The 16,149-nt window shown below is 46.8% G+C and overlaps 2 protein-coding genes across 2 annotated transcripts in view; one reads left to right on the plus strand and one right to left on the minus strand.

Annotated features, from left to right (window-relative positions):
• Stk10 (serine/threonine kinase 10) overlaps nucleotides 1-5,374 on the minus strand; it is a 58,921-nt gene extending 53,547 nt beyond the window's left edge. The window contains exon 1 of the mRNA XM_048333929.1: nucleotides 5,092-5,374. Within this exon, the coding sequence (XP_048189886.1) occupies nucleotides 5,092-5,247 (156 nt within the window). The 5' untranslated portion in view covers nucleotides 5,248-5,374. The remainder of the gene's footprint in view (nucleotides 1-5,091) is intronic.
• Nucleotides 5,375-10,002: 4,628 nt separating this feature from the next.
• Efcab9 (EF-hand calcium binding domain 9) lies at nucleotides 10,003-16,039 on the plus strand. The gene is made up of 4 exons (XM_048333943.1): nucleotides 10,003-10,574; nucleotides 13,693-13,841; nucleotides 14,553-14,729; nucleotides 15,390-16,039. The coding sequence occupies exons 1-4, from the start codon at nucleotides 10,433-10,435 to the stop codon at nucleotides 15,654-15,656; spliced, it is 735 nt and encodes a 244-aa protein (XP_048189900.1). The 5' UTR covers nucleotides 10,003-10,432; the 3' UTR covers nucleotides 15,657-16,039.
• The last annotated feature ends 110 nt before the right edge of the window (nucleotides 16,040-16,149 follow it).

Consider the following 16,149-nt stretch of genomic DNA (forward strand, 5'->3'; position numbering starts at 1 on the left):
GTCCTGGCCCTTGGACTCAAGGCCTGAGCACTGTCCCTGGCTTCTTTTTGCTCAAGGCTAGCACTCTGCCACTTGAGCCACAGAGCCACTTCTGGCCATTTTCTTTATATGTGGTGCTGGGGAATTGAACCCAGGGCCTCATGTTTAGGAGGCAAGCACTCTTGCCACTAGGCCATATACCCAGCCCAACGTCAGCTTTACTTTGAAAATAAGTTTTGTTCTAATGCCATCAACATATCAGTATGTGATTCTATCCTAAGGTTAGACTTTTGTTATGTACAGAATTTTGTCTGCAAAGTGATGCTCCATGAAGCTGGGAGCCAGTGGTTCACATCTACAACCCCAGCTACTCAGGAGGCCGAGATGTGCAGATCATGATTCAAAGCCAGCCCAGTGGTTCAAAGACAGCCCAGGCGGGACTGGGGATATAGCCTAGTGGCAAGAGTGCCTGCCTCGGATACACAAGGCCCTAGGTTCGATTCCCCAGCACCACATATACAGAAAACAGCCAGAAGCGGCGCTGTGGCTCAAGTGGCAGAGTGCTAGCCTTGAGCGGGAAGAAGCCAGGGACAGTGCTCAGGCCCTGAGTCCAAGGCCCAGGACTGGCCAAAAAAAAACAAAAAAAAACACAAAGACAGCCCAGGCAGGAATGTCTGTGAGACTTTTACCTCCAATTAGCCACCAAAAAGCTGAAAGTGAAGCTGTGGTTCAGATGGTAGAGTGTTAGCCTTGACCAAAAAAGTTCACACACACACACACACACACACACACACACACACACACACACACATACACCCCTACACATACAAAATTTAAAGTTCAAAACCAAAGTTTTGTTTCATTGGGGTGTTTTTTGTTGCGGGTTTCTTTTGTGTAGCAATGGGCCTAACTCAGGCTAGGCACACCATCCACTTGGGTATGCCCCAGCTCTTTTGTTTTATTGTTTTTCAGAGAAGGTCTTACTAGCTAACTTTTCCTGGACTAGGCCTAAACTTGACATCCTCCTGCCTAACTCTGCCTCTGAGGTAGGTAGGTTTATAGGTGTGTGCCACCATACCCAGCAAAAGCCAAAGCAGCTTTCAGATAGTAGGAAAAAATGCCTGTCTTGCTTACACATCCCTTTTTATTCTGTACCCTGTCTGATCACACTTGAGCAAGAGCACTAAATTCAGCTGTTCACTGTGATCAGGTGCTCAGGTGCTCCTATACATGACCAGGTGCTCCTCTGTGTATGGCCAGGTGCTCCTCTGTGTATGGCCAGGTGCTAATTAATCTGTGTATGGCCAGGTGTTCCTGTTTATGATGAAGTGCTCCTCTGTGTATGGCCAGGTACTTCTCTGTGACCAGGTGCCCCTCTGCTTGTGACCAGGTGCTCCTGTTTATGATGAAGTGCTTCTCTGTTTGTGACCAGATGCTCCTCTGTTTATGACCAGTACTCCTCTGTTTATGACCAGGTGCTCCTCTGTTTGTCACTAGGTGCTCCTGTTTTTGATGAGGTGCTCTTCTGTTTGTGAATAGGTGCTTTTCTTTCTTTCTTTCTTTCTTTTTTTTTTGCCAGTGCTGGGGCTTGAACTCAGGGCCTGAGCACTGTCCTTGAGCTTTTTTTGCTCAAGGCTAGTGCTATACAACTTGAGCCATAGCACCACTTCTGGCTTTTTCTGTGTATGAGGTACTGAGCAATCAAACTTGGGGCTTCGTGCATGCTAGGTAAATATTCTACCACTAGGCCACACTCCTGGCCCAATAAAGATCTGTGTGTGTGTGTGTGTGTGTGTGTGTGTGTATGTGTGTGTGTCTTCTCTCCTCTCTCTCTCTCTCTCTCTCTCTCTCTCTCTCGTCGGTTATGGGGCCTGAACTCTGGGACTGGGCACTTCAGCTCAAGGATAGCACTCTACCACTTGACCCACAGTGCCACTTCCCAGGTGCTTTTCTATTTGTGACTAAGTGCTCTTCTGTTTATGACCAGTTACTCCTGTTTGTGACCAGTGCTCCTGTTTGTGACCAGCCACTCTGCTAAAAGCAGTATTTCCCACTCTCCTCTCCTTTCTACCCAACCTTCAGAATGAAGATGATGTTTCATAAGAATTTTGAAACTATATATTTAAGAGCTTTGACTTATATTCTAGTAATGGGCTAGAAATGATTTTCTTTGAAACCAACTTGCCATCCTATGGGGATTGGATGAAAATGGTCTTGACTTGGTGCTAAACTAATCCTGTCCTCTTTCTCTCCCAAGGTAGATGGATAAAAGTTTTCCAGGAAGCAGAGCAAAGAAGGGCTCCATATTAGGAAACTCCAAGATGTTTGGCCATGCTGACAAACTTTGACTTAAAGAATGAGAAGCTCCTGGCAGGCCTTCCCCACCTTGGCTGTCCTTTCCAGGAATGGGTGGAGTGGTACTGGCTATCCCCACCTTACTGCCAAGTGCTTCCTGGTGTCATGCCAGAATGGAACCTCAAGTCCCAACCCTCAAACCAAGATGCAATTTCTATTTGTCCTGCTACAGTGACCAGACCAGAAAGCTAGAAAGTAGGTAGAGGTCATGGTCCTTGGTAAAAGGTTTTAGCACAAACAACTCTGGCTTCTGCCCACCACCAGGGGCTGAATTAGCAGCAAGCATCTCTGCAAGCCGGGCAGGCAAAGAGACAGGGTCACTGACCCAGGGTGCACATTCCCAAGTGACTAAGGACAAAGCCTTAGGTTCTAGTCTCTTCTGCTCTCTGTACTTCAGTAACTCCTCATGGAATATGAGTTCTGGTTAGAGCAAAGTCCCACACTGAGGCTGGAACAATACAGTCACGTTTTACTTACCAACAGGGATCCATTCCCATACCTGCATCAATAAATGACATGGACAATTCACAAGTATCATAGCGACTTATACAAACAAGACAGTATGGTTTACTACACTGGCAGATACTAAGTATTAAAAAGGCCGATAAACATATACAAAATAATAGGCTATTGCTCCTAGGGCCACAATGAGGGAAACACTGGAAGATTAAATCAAATACAAGAGAAATGCAATCTAGAGACAAGTAAACACGAGATATACGAGACCTATGCCAGCATACCAGGGTACTGTTTTATAGCAAACCTTTTCAGAAATTGGCGTGTTCTCTAAAAAAAATGATAAAAAGTAGCATATGGGAAATATCTAATAGTAACAATCATTTCTTATCAAGTATCATGAGCAGCAAATTACTGTGTGGGCAACACTGCCACTGACCCTTGACTGGAAGCACTGGCCTCACAGCAGCACCGTTACCAACACCTGGCGGCTGATACCTGCAGCTGCACTGTAACATAGGACATTACTGAGCAGATTTTATACTTTCGTGGGGCCAACCCTAAAACCAAGCTGGAATTTTCACATTTCGAACTGTCCATATGTATTAGTGCTCACAAAATTCTCTTGAGAAAATCATGGTCTCAGAGATGACGGGGCTGCACCCACTCACAGCTTTGGGGTCTGCAGTCACTCTTTAAAAGAGTCCCCATGTTTTGGAAAACCAGTAGCAGAGTTTTACTTGGCTGTAGCAGATGGAAATGATGGCCCACCAGTCAAGGGGGGAAGCTTCCCCTGTGAAAGCAAAGTTTTGCACTTCAGTTTAAGTGAAAATGAGCCATGTGGAGCCACGATATGCGGGGAGGTGGAGGAAAGGCCCTTACAGAGGAGAGCCCCAGCATGCACAGAAACCACCAGTGGAACAGTAAAACAGATTCTTAACAAGGTCACCCAGAGTCTCTCACCCTTCAGGCATCAGAGTTCCTCTGCAAGATACTACTAAGGTGCTGAGGAGACCTTTGAGACCTGTGAAGCAGAGGACCGGATTCTGGTGCCACTGAGAGGGTGCAACTGAAGAATAAAGACTGCAGTGGAAAGAGTGTGCTGGCCCGGGAGCCTCAACCACATCCCAAATCCTCAGGCTCAGAAGGGTAGAAATTGATTCAGCTGCTTTCAAAGCCACAGGGAGCCCTATGCCTCTCCACTCACAGAACCTTTCTTTGGTCTACCTACAGTCCCCAGCCCTCTTAACAGGCCTGGCTGGCCCTACAATGGTCACCACTTGAAGCTTCTGGAGTGGCACTGCTTGGATGTGGCTTTGGGGAAGAACCATGTGGACTCCTGTTTAACATGCAGATTTTAATTTAGCAAGTCGGATGTAGCACCTGACATCAGTGTTTTTTTAACAAGTTCTCGGGATGTGCTAACTCCAGCCTTGCAGCCTTTCGGCAAAAGGCTCTAGACCAGTCAAGAAGGACATGGCCTCATTTCGGGACCAGAGAAGCCCTCTCTTTGGTCTGGTCTCTCAGGAAGGCAACCCGTGGCTGGGAGCTACATGAGCTCCTGGAGAGTGATGCCGGCTTAGGACGGAGGCACTACCATCAGAACAAATGCGAGTCTAGCAATAAAACTTCCCCTAGGGAAAGCCGTTGCAGTGGCTGGAGTCAGCCAGTGCCTGCGACTCCCGGTGACCGCCTTGAGTGACGGCCTGAGAAACACTGGGAGACAACCGGCTCAAGCAAACAAACACAACCAAACACTAGTCGAGGGGAAAGGTACTGCCAACCTTAGGTGTCCAAAAGCAAACCCCGGAAGCTGTACTAGCCTGCGGGTCGCGAAGTCCGGGCCGCACCCACCAGGCGAGCCTCAGACCGGTCTTCCTCCCAGGAGGGCAGGGTTCCCGCAAAAACTGCTGCGCCCCGCAGCGGCGTTGGGGGGCCTCCAACTCTGACGCTCTGCCCCCTCCGGTCCAGCTTCTGGCTCACCCCCCGGTGTGTGCCCGACCCACAGGGCCACCGCGTCCTGGCACCCCGGCACTGGCACGGCCTCCACCCGGTCCCCTCTCACGGCTGGCCGCGCCTCGGTGGCCGCCAGGACTCCGCGACCCCGCGCACCCGGATTTCCCCACGCGCCAGGCGGGAGCTGTTCGACCCCCCACCCCCCGGGCGGCGGCGAGGGCGCCCGCGGGCCGTGCCCAGCACGCCCGGGCTCGGCCGGCGCGGGGAAGACCGGGCTCGACCGGGCGCAGGGGCCCGGGACTCCCGGCTCGCCCGCCCGTCTTTCGGAGCCGGCGCGCGCCTCACCTTGTAGACCTTGCCGAAGGCGCCGTCGCCCAGCTCGCCCACGATCTCCCACAGCTCGTTGGGGTCGCGGTCCCGGCGGACGTGCTCGTAGTCGCGGGACTTTCTCTTCTCGAAGGTGGACAGACGCAGGATGCGGCGGAAATTGGCGAACGCCATGGTGCGGGCTCTCAGGCCGGGGCCGCGCTCGGGCTCGGGGCTCCGTGCAGGGGGCGACGCCGCTGAGGGGCCGGGCGCCAGTGCTCCCCACGCCGCGCTGCCCGCCACCGACCGGGCCTGGCGCGCTCCGGGCACTGCCGCCCCGGGCTCCCGGAACCGCACGGCGGCCCCGCCCCCGGCCCCGCCGCCCCGCTGCGCCCGCCCCGCTAGCGCGGCCGCGCCCCGCACGCAGCCCAGGCGGCCGCGCGCCCCCCTCCGGCCGGGGCTCCACCTGCGCCCCGCTGGCGGCGCCCGGAGACCCCCTCCTTGGCTGTGCGCGGTCCTCGGCCACGCCTGGCGCCGCGGGGCGTTCTGGAAAGTGTAGTCCCCGCGTCTGCCGCGGCCGACCGCCGGGCCCCGGTTCCCGGTGGGTTCCTGCTTCCTGAAGACCCCGCCATCCAGAACCTGCGAGTCTCACGTCCCAGGACGCGATGGCAGATCCGTTTCCCGTTAGACCCGCGCAAGGCGAGTCAACCCGGAAACCGCGGGCCTCGGACACCTCGGGACCTCCAGGTTCGCTGCCCCGCTCTGCTGTCTGTGGGCACTGTGGGTCAAGGTGCTCTGAAAAGCCCTGGTAGTTCCGGAAGAAAATAAAATGAGAAATAAAAACAGCAAGTTTTAGCTGGGCGTCTGTGATTCTTGCCTGTAACCTTTAGCTATTCGGGAGGCGGAGATCTGAGGGCCGAGGTTCAAAGCCAGGCCGTGCAGAAAATGTGAGACCACATCTTAACAAATGAGTATGGACTGCAGGTGCACATCTCTGTAATCCCAGCTACCTGGGAGACAGGAGCAAGGGGACCACACTCCAATGCCGAACCCCAACAAAAATCCAAGAGTGAAAAAAAATTGTCCGAATGTGTTGCCTCCAAACTCTGCCTCCTGAGTAGCTGGGACTACAGGTATGGGCCGGCATTCACTGCCCTGGCTGTGTTTCCTAACTTCCTTAGTTCCCCTCTCTACTTTTAGTTTTTCCTCATCAACTGATTTCCCCACTTTATCGGGTCAATTCTGTGGCTAAACTCATTCCCTGAGTTTCTGATTTATTATAGTTTTCATTTCTATAAATAGAATTTTGGACTTTTCCCAACCCCTTTAGTTCATTTTTTCACATTTGCACCAAGCCCAGGTTGAATTCATGCTCAGCATGGGGTGCTACACTCCCATTTCTAGTTCACATTTTCTAGGCCCTCATGCCCTACAATCACTTCTTGGGAGCCTACTGTGGTGGAGGAAGCCTGTAATCTCAGCTTCTTGGGAAGAAGACATTGGAGGTTCACTATTTGAGGCCAGCACAGGCAAAAGTTAGGGAAGCCTCCATCTCAATAAGTAAGCAAGATGTGGTAGTATACACCTATAATCTCAGCTATAGGGAAGTATAAGAAGGAGAAGCAGGGCTGGGGATATGGCCTAGTGGCAAGAGTGCTTGCCTCATATACATGAGGCCCTGGGTTCAATTCCCCAGCACCACATATACAGAAAACGGCCAGAAGTGGCGCTGTGGCTCACGTGGCAGAGTGCTAGCCTTGAGCAAAAAGAAGCCAGGGACAGTGCTCAGGCCCTGAGTCCAAGCCCCAGACTGGCCAAAAAAAAAAAGGAGAAGCATAGGCTGAGTCTGCCCCTCCACCCTCCCAAAAGGCCAGCCTGGTGCCAGTGGTTCCTATCTGTAATTCCAACTGGGGAGTTAAGCTCTAATGATCACCATTCAAACCCAGCCCAAGCAGGGAAGTCCATGATCTTATCTCCAATTAACCACCAAAAAGCTAGAAGGTGGAAGTGTGGTAGCTCAAGTGGTAGGACATCAACCGCCAGTAGATAAAGATAAAGGACAGCACCCAGGCTCTGAGTTCAAATCTTAGTAACAGTGCGTGGGCGCACACACACACACACACACACACACACACACACAGAGCACAGGACTATATCTGAAAAATGAGGTTTAAAAAATTGCTGGACCTGATATATGACTGTTAACAAAGGGAGACGGAGACAGTAGAGACCAAGTCTGTGAAACCAAAAACTGCTTGTCAAATAGTATTCCCCACAGGATTGGGGGGGTAACTAAAACCAATTACTCCACATATAAAGGTCAAAAATTGACCTCTCAGGGGAATACAATAGCTCAAAAGCTATGTATGTACGTTCATATAAGACTACTGTCGACTTATGGTCTAATATCGACATTACATTTAAAGCCCTAGGCGAACTTTCTTGGGCGTGGCCACGTGGCTACTGTATATGTTCTTGATACATTGTATATTGTATATATGTCTACCTGACCTAGAGAAGGGATAGAAAAACAGGGCGTAAGATATCACAAGAAATGTACACACTGCCCTACTATGTAACTGTACCCTTTTTGCACAACACCTTGTCAAAAAATTTGTGTTCAATTAATAAATAAATTAAATTTAAAAAATAAATAAATAAAAAGAAAAAAATTGCTGGAGGCATATTTCTGGTGGTAGAATGCCTGTCTAAAGCCCTGAGGCTGGGCTGGAGGTGCTAACAGAGATAAAAAAGCACCTGGGTTCAATACTAGCAAACTCACACACAAAAAAAGTGTGTGATTTTACTACTTTAAAAAGTAGTAAAAGCTGGTTCTTCTCAGGAAAACACCAAATGGCCGGTGCAGGCAGTGGGAGGGCCCGGAGGCCCTGGGGGCCCAGGCTTGGCGGCACCTTCCAAGGAGGCTTTGGTAGTGGCCTTTGGGGTCAAGGTCGAGGCCGTGGTAGAGGCGGGGGTGGTGGCCACGGGGCTCATGGAGGCAAGGCTGAAGACAAGGAATTGATCCCCGTCACCAAACTAGGCTGCCTGATTAAGGACATGAAGATCAAGTCTTTGGAGGAAATCTATCTTTTCTCCCTGCCCATCAAGGAGTCTGAGATTATTGACTTTTTCCTGGGGGTGCACCTGGTTCAGATCTGCTTTGATTTACAGTCAGTGCTTGACAATTCTGGGACCGTCCACAGGAGGGGAACTGTGTTTGCAGAGGTGGTAATAGCGTCTCAGGAATGGTTTTCTTCTTGCATTTCTGCTCAGTGCTACAGCAACTTAAGGAGGGAGGGAGGGCATAAAGGAGGGAGGGCCTAGCACTAAGTAGCAAGGTCTCTTCGGTGACCATGGGTTTTCTTTACCACACAGTGAGGACCAGTTATCCCTCTGGGCTCTGCCTGATTCATGCTCCAGTACTGTGAATGCTTTTAACCATAAATCATTAGCTGTTAGTGAGGAAGTTTATCCAAATACCCTAACCCACTGTATTACTGAAATTAGAGCTAATATGAGACAGTTTATAATAATAGACTATTTGTTCCTTGACAGTTTGGAAAAGCCTCCATAAAACCATCTAAGCCAGGTAACATTAGCACTTCACCATTAACCTTTTGGTTACTCACTATTGGTTGACTAGAACTTCTTTTTTTCCATATGGTGTAGTGGATTGAACCAAGGGCCTCTCAAAAGATATGGAAGCACTCTACCACTTGGGCCATACCCTCAGGCCTTTTTTTGTTTTTTTAGACAGTGTTTCACTGCTAACTTGCCTAGGCTGGCCCTGAACTCACAATCCTCCTGAGTAGCTAAGCTGATCAGGGGTTTAAACTCCCTTATAAGTCAGTTTACTTAAAATTATTCTGTGTATCTAGATCTGTATTGGCTGGTACAGCAGCCACCAGCCCTGAGGGGTTTTAAGCACTTGACAGGAGGAGGTGTGGCAGAAGAGTACATATGCTCTGGATTTTAATCCTCTAAAATGTTGATTACACATGAAAACGGTTTTGATACACTGGGTTAAATAAAACATTGTTAGAATGATTTTCATTGTTTCCTTTTACTTTTTAATAATATGGCTATTAGAAACGTTTTTATGACTGAGATACATTTATACACACAGTGTATATTTCATGATACTTTAGACATTTATTGGACAGAGCTAATGTAGATTTTTCAAAGTACTATGTAACATTTTAGAGGGCATTCTTTCATGTTTTCATTTCTTTGGTATCCTTTATTGTTTCCCCTCTTTTTCTTTTGGTACCAGTACTGGGGCTTGAGCTCAGAGACAGCACCTAATCCCTGGGTTCAAGCTCCAGGACTGGTATCAAGAAAGAAAGAAAGAAAGAAAGAAAGAGAAGAAAGAAAGAAAGAAAGAAAGAAAGAAAGAAAGAAAGAAAGAAAGAAAGAAAGAAAGAAAGAAAGAAAGAGAGAAAGAAAGAAAGTAAGTAAGAAAGAAAGAAAGAAAGAAAGAAAGAAAGAAAGAAAGAAAGAAAGAAAAGAGAAAGAAAAAAGAAAGGAAGGAAGGGGAGGGAGGGAGAAAAAGGGTGGGAGGAAGAGAGGGAAAGAAAGGAGAGAGGGAGGGAGAGAAGGAAGAAAGAAGGAAAGAACAGGGAAAGAGTGGGAGAGGGAGGGCAGACTGTAAACAATGCATAGTTTTCTTTCGGTTTCTGGCTTGAACTAATTATCTATTTACATTTAACAAACAACTAGAGGGGCTGGGAATGTGGCCTAGTGGCAAGAGTGCTTGCCTCCTACACATGAAGCTCTCTGCTCCATTCCCCAGCACCACATATATGGAAAACGGCCAGAAGGGGCGCTGTGGCTCAGGTGGCAGAGTGCTAGCCTTGAGCGGGAAGAAGCCAGGGATGGTGCTCAGGCCCTGAGTCCAAGGCCCAGGACTGGCAAAAAAACAAAACAAAACAAAAAAAAAAACAACTAGGGATATTTGCTGATATTTAGGAATGATTGTTGTTTACAATTAGGACTCATAGCTGAAATGGCAGGAATAGACCACCAGACTCAGATTTTTATTATTTGAGATGGGACCTCACTAACATTTCACCCATGCTGGCCTCAAATGGCAATCATCCTGCTTTCTGACTCCTGAGTAGCTGGAGTTACGTACAGGAACAAGCCACCTTGCCACCTCCTGTGATTTGTTTAAACGGCCATTCCAGTAATGGGGATAATGAAGCTAAGGACAAAGTCAATAATATGCAGAGCCAAGCAATTTCACTTTCTTATTGAACTTTCCCTCTGACCTTTGACCTCTTGTGACTCTCAGATACTCTCAGATCTCCGTGTAGCATTCTAATTCCGAGGCAGAATTCTCCATTCTACTTCAGGTAGCCAGAAGTCCTACTGAAAGCCTATGAGAATGGAACTGAAACAAGGCTCATTTCTGTGGTACCTCTATCTAGACAAAATCTATTGCTTATTGTCTTTGAGAAACGTAAAGGCCTTGGTGGAGTATTTTCACATTCTTGATGCACACCGCAAGGACACTTTGAATGGTCAGTCTTTCCTACTCTTCCCTTTTCCCTTACCTGGCTGATAACTAATGCCCAGGAAAACTTGCAGAACCATAAGTTTCTAGGTTAACAAACACTTCTTGTGTCTCCTACTTGAAACAGAAAGAAACTGCCCACTGAGATGAGACTATGGGGCAGTCTGGTGGGAAGGGGAAAACTATAGGCTCTGGGATCAGAGCCTTGCTCAAACTGTTGCTTGGTAATTTGAAGGATATCTCATCCTCTTTAAGTTTCAACATCCTCTTCTAGAATGATGAAGAAATTCAGGGGGTAGACTATTTCTCAGCCTTAGCTCCTCGATGTCCTGGGCTCCATCTTTATCACCCCAAATGGATAGAGAGTAGAAATGCATAGTGCCTGATTCATGGTAAGGATTTTAAAAGTGATCCTTATAATTATTCTTTTTTTTTTTTTATAAATTATTCCTAATAGCTAAAGCCATTCCGCAAGTTCTTACTTCTTATCTAGCAAATGGGAAGTTTGGGTCAGATAATCTGCATGGTCCCTTCTAACAGGACCTGTGATGCGGAGTGTACAAACTAAAACAAGACCAATTAAACTGTTAGCATACCAATAAAACTAGTATGAGATCAAATGAACTAACAGGGTACAAACTAAAGTAAGAGATCAATTAAAAATGTCTTTGGTTCTGTTAAGGCCAAGTAAGAACATGGTACCCTATCTATTCATTCCAACCTTTCTGGAAATAAGTGTCATTTATAAGTGTTTCCTTCCATCAAGATTTTCTTAAAAGTTCATTCAGTTCTAAGAACAAAAAGCAAAGGAGGGGTTGGGGTGTGGCTCAGATACAGCTCCTGGGTCCAAGCCTCAGCACCAAGTAAGTAAATAATAAGAGAACCCCTTTTATCACAATCCCATGCCTTTGCTCTTCTCATTACATGAAGATTTGCCTACTCTTTGTAGATCTCCCCAGAGCTTTCTGGCTGGCCTGGCCCAGAGGAGGCAGCTGCAGGACATTGAGCCATGAATCAGGAAGGTGGGCCTGAGAGGCCAAAGCACCCATTCTTGGTCTCAGTGGAATGTCTGCTGCAACAAGTCCACTCTCCTAAGTAACCTCCACACTCCAGGAGGACACAGTACCCTGGTGTAAAGACATGCTCCTATGGTCTGGTCACCAAGCTTGTCACAGCAACTTGCCTTGCAGGACAGTGCTTTTAGGCCTTAGAAATTTGAGTATCCAAGGTCCATGGGGTTTCAAGACAGTACTTATTACATATTAGATCTCACATGAAAACATTCTTTTTTTGCGGGGGGGGGGGGGCAGTCCTGGGCCTTGGACTCAGGGCCTGAGCACTGTCCCTGGCTTCCTTTTTGCTCAAGGCTAGCACTCTGCCACTTGAGCCACAGCGCCACTTCTGGCCGTTTTCTGTACATGTGGTGCTGGGGAATCGAACCCAGGGCCTCATGTATACGAGGCAAGCTCTCTTGCCACTAGGCCATATCCCCAGCCCATGAAAACATTCTGTAGGTGCATCTGATCTTTTGAGCATGCATGCACGCGCACACAGCTATGTGTGCATGCTCATATCTTATAGGAGAAAGGACACTGTGGCCATGAGAAGCCCCCAGACTTCCAATTATTTTGATTTCAGACAGTTTCTATCATCAAGAGGTCAGTAAAAATCACAGATAAAGGCATATGTAAAATCCCTTTTTATCCTGTGTAATATGTATATATCACTGTGGCCAGCTTTAGTCCACTGCATACATAGTTGCTATGTTTCTGTCAGCTTATACTACTCATTCAAATATATGATAGAGAGTAAATGTCAAGCAAAAACTTTCCCTGGTCATATGACATTGGAAGACTGTTATTTAGAGGATTGAGGTTAGAGGCCAGCCTGAGTAGAAAAGTACATGAGACTCCATCTCCAAAATAACCAGCAGAACACAGCTGGAAACCTTGCTCAAGTGGTAGAGCATCAGATTCCAAAGCTCAAGGCCCCTGAATTCAAACCCTCAAAAAAAAAAAAAAAAACCACAAACACAAAAAAACCCAAACCAACAACAAAAAACCATTCCCAGCTCTTTTAAGTTTTCTGCGAATGTGTATGACTGAATATGTATTAACAATGTACAAAAGATGGACAGAACAAGGCTGTGGAGTCAGTGACCTACATTTGAATCCCAGCACTGCCACTTGCTGTATAGTTAACCTTCAAGGACCTCTGTCAAGCACAGTAGGAGCCACAAACCACAGCAGCCACACCACACAGGAGCTGGTAGAAATACTTAGTCCCATGCTCATTTCCTTTTTTTTTTTTTTTTTTTTTTTGCCAGTCCTGGGGCTTGGACTCAGGGCCTGAGCACTGTCCCTGTCTTCTTTTTGCTCCAGGCTAGCACTCTGCCACTTGGGCCACAGTGTCACTTCTGGCCATTTTCTGTATATGTGGTGCTGGGGAATTGAACCCAGGGCTTCATGTATATGAGACAAGTACTCTCGCCACTAGGCCATATTCCCAGCCCCCATGCTCATTTCCTGAATCACAAATTAGTTTGAAAAGACCTCCAGTTGCCAGTGTGCCCATTAAGTGGCCTCCCTGCCTCAAAAAAAAAAAAAAAAAAAAAAAAAAGTATAGCACATAGATGTTCTTTACCAGGAAAGGGGAGTACGTGAGCTGCTTTCAGTTTCTCTCTTGCCCCCAACAGCCAAATCATTTGCTGTAATGAGTATGAAGTGTCCTACTTTGATAGGCATATTATCTAAAAAGGGAAAGGCCCAGGTAAAATGTTGGCATATCTAGGATTGTGTCCTCAGCCCCTAGGGAGAATGAAGTTCTCCCTCCCATTCAGAAGGAACATCCTGTGCCTGTTTCACAAATCAATGCCTTGCCTCTCCTCAGCTATGTGGCTGCTTCAAGGGAAGTGGCTGGGGTCCTGTAGCCAAGGGCTAACCATTGTCATTTTCCACAACTCAAGGCCAAAGATCTGTGACTGGAATTGTCCAGAAACAAGGAATCACCCTCCTTCTTTGCCAGGTCAATTCCCTACTCAACACTATTACCCTTGTTTATGTGATTCCAGTTGACACTTGGGAAATGTTCCAGAACAGTCCATCTCCTTGCCTTCCCCTTCATAGATGTGCTGTTCTATCACTTCCTCCATCATGTAACTAACCTGAAGTCAAGACAGATCAAGATTGTGTTCGACATGCTGGACTGGATGTGTGTGGGTGAGATTGGCTTTGACCAGTTCTACGTGCTGGTTTGTATACTGCTATCACACCAGGCAAGTAGTACCGGAGGGGGGAGGGTCTTGCCCCTGTGCTGCTTCCCACTCACTAGCACTAGCACCTAAGTTGGAAGGCACTGGTATTTGTTTATTCCCTTCCACTGCAGTATAAGCAAGAGAAAAAAATGGGAGAGGATTAATTTTGTTCCTGAATAACCATCTATAACCTGGACATTTTCATCTACACAGCTGCAGCCCTTCCTGGCTTCAGCTCTCCCAGGTCCCCTCCTTGTAAAGAACAATTGTTCCTGACCACTGCCCTTCATGGCCTGCCCATTCCTGTGTCATGAAGAACCAGTTACCAAAAGTGCCTCATTTCCTGTAGTCCATCTGCTCAGTTTTCTATGAAGGACTGGTGACAGAGGTGAAAAATGCCCTTTCTGGATCCCACCTCACCACGTAATACCCTGCTAGGGCCTGCTTATCTGACTCCCTGGAGGAAGTCAGAGCCCTGGTGGAGAGTGACCTGTATTCCTGCGTTAGTACTTTTACAAGGCCCTCACTGCATGTGACAAAGTGCAACAGTGTGGACAACTGGGGCAAAGCTGACTACAACAGGAGGTGTAAGTCCTCACCTAGGCCAAGGTGCTGCCACTGAATGCTTCTGGAACTTCATCTTTGCTTCTGGCTAGTAACAGTACAAATCTTAAGAGTTTAAGTTTTTAGGACAACACCAATATTCTTCCCTGTTGTACAAATTTTTCTCAGAACCATCTGGAAGAACAGTTTATGTACCGTCATTCCCGGCCTGTTTTTGACCTGCTTGACGTGGATGGGGAGCTGAATATTGATGCGTCAAACTTCTACATGTATAGATTTCTATTCAGTATCAAGAAACAAGAACTCAGAGAGCTCTTCCGTGACTTTGACATCACAGGTGACCGTGTAAGTGCAGACCCCCAAATGTGGCACAACCCCTCCCCCTCTTTCTAAAGGCAGAAGGCAGTCTTATAAACAGTAGAGACAGGCAAGGAAGGTGTGGAAAAACTTACCCAAATAAGCAGATGACAGACACAGTGTTGGGAACAGAAGATAAAACTGAAGAGATGCTTGGGTCCTAGGAGAGAAAGGTTTGATTCATGTAATGATGTAATGTGCCACATCATGTAAATGACCACAAAATCACAGAAACTGTTTGGGGAAGAGTTTATAGGTCTGGATAATTAGAAAGTTCTATAACAGAAACGTTAGCAAAAAGAAAGGACTCTATGGGGAGAGAAGACAGGAAGTTTGTGCTGGAGAAGCAGAAGCTAAAGATGATTCGATAGCTCCCACTAAGAAAGGAAGCAGCAGGATGCCAGCCTGAAACACCTGGATGTGATGCCAGAGATTTAAGAAAGTGACCTTTATTCCCGTAGTTTAATAGATAACTACTTTGGGGCTCAAGACTACAACCAGATGTTAAGTGTGTTCTAATACTGAACCTTTCTAACTCTCCAAGATTCTAAGAAATGATTACCATCCTACAATTACAATGATTACAATTTGCTATGAAATGTTAGATTTTTCCTGAAATAATTTTTCTTTTTTTTCCCCTAACAAAAGCGTCTTAATTACAAGGAATTTAAGTTGTATACTATTTTCTCCACTGACAAGTCTGGGGACAAGCAGAAAACAGTGCAAGAGGAAGAAGAAAAACAGAAAGAGAAAGAAACTGAAAAAGAAAAAGAAAAGGAAAAAGAAAAAGTGAAAGAGAAAGAGGAAGAGAAAGAGAAATTGATGTCTATGTTTATGAAGAAAAAGTTACAAACTAATGTAAGCCAAAAGAATGTCTTGGAGAAACTGAGATTTAGAAGTGGAGAACATGATTAAACTATTAACATGTCTAAACAAATACCTACAGCAAGCATCAAAGTAGTTATCTTTATACTAACCTTTGTACAAAGAGGGTCCACAAGCTCGCTGAGATCAGCAGTCCTCTATCTTTAATAACTTAGGGGCCTCACATAGAATTGGCAATAATGTAATGTGAAGTAAGAACCCTAGAGTCCTAGGGGGACTATGGCTGGCCACAGCTTTGAGTGGTGTGCTTCAAATATAAACGATGTCAGCAGAAAACCCTGGTTGTGTGATTGTTTATCCTATGTCTTAAGTAAAGACTCAGGACTATGAGTGTCTGCCTTTCTGTAGTAACCCTCTCAAGCTAGGACTCCCTATGTATACTTAGTGATTCCTGGAATCCTGGATTTGTTACCCAAACTACTTGTCTTATTGTTTCCTGAGTTTTTGTTTTCCCATAATTTCCCAGACCATCTGACTCTATAAAAGCAAAGTCAAAGAGATGATACCTTTGGTTTAACCATGC

This window comes from Perognathus longimembris, chromosome 25 (assembly GCF_023159225.1).
Source record: "Perognathus longimembris pacificus isolate PPM17 chromosome 25, ASM2315922v1, whole genome shotgun sequence".
NCBI lineage: Eukaryota > Metazoa > Chordata > Mammalia > Rodentia > Heteromyidae > Perognathus > Perognathus longimembris.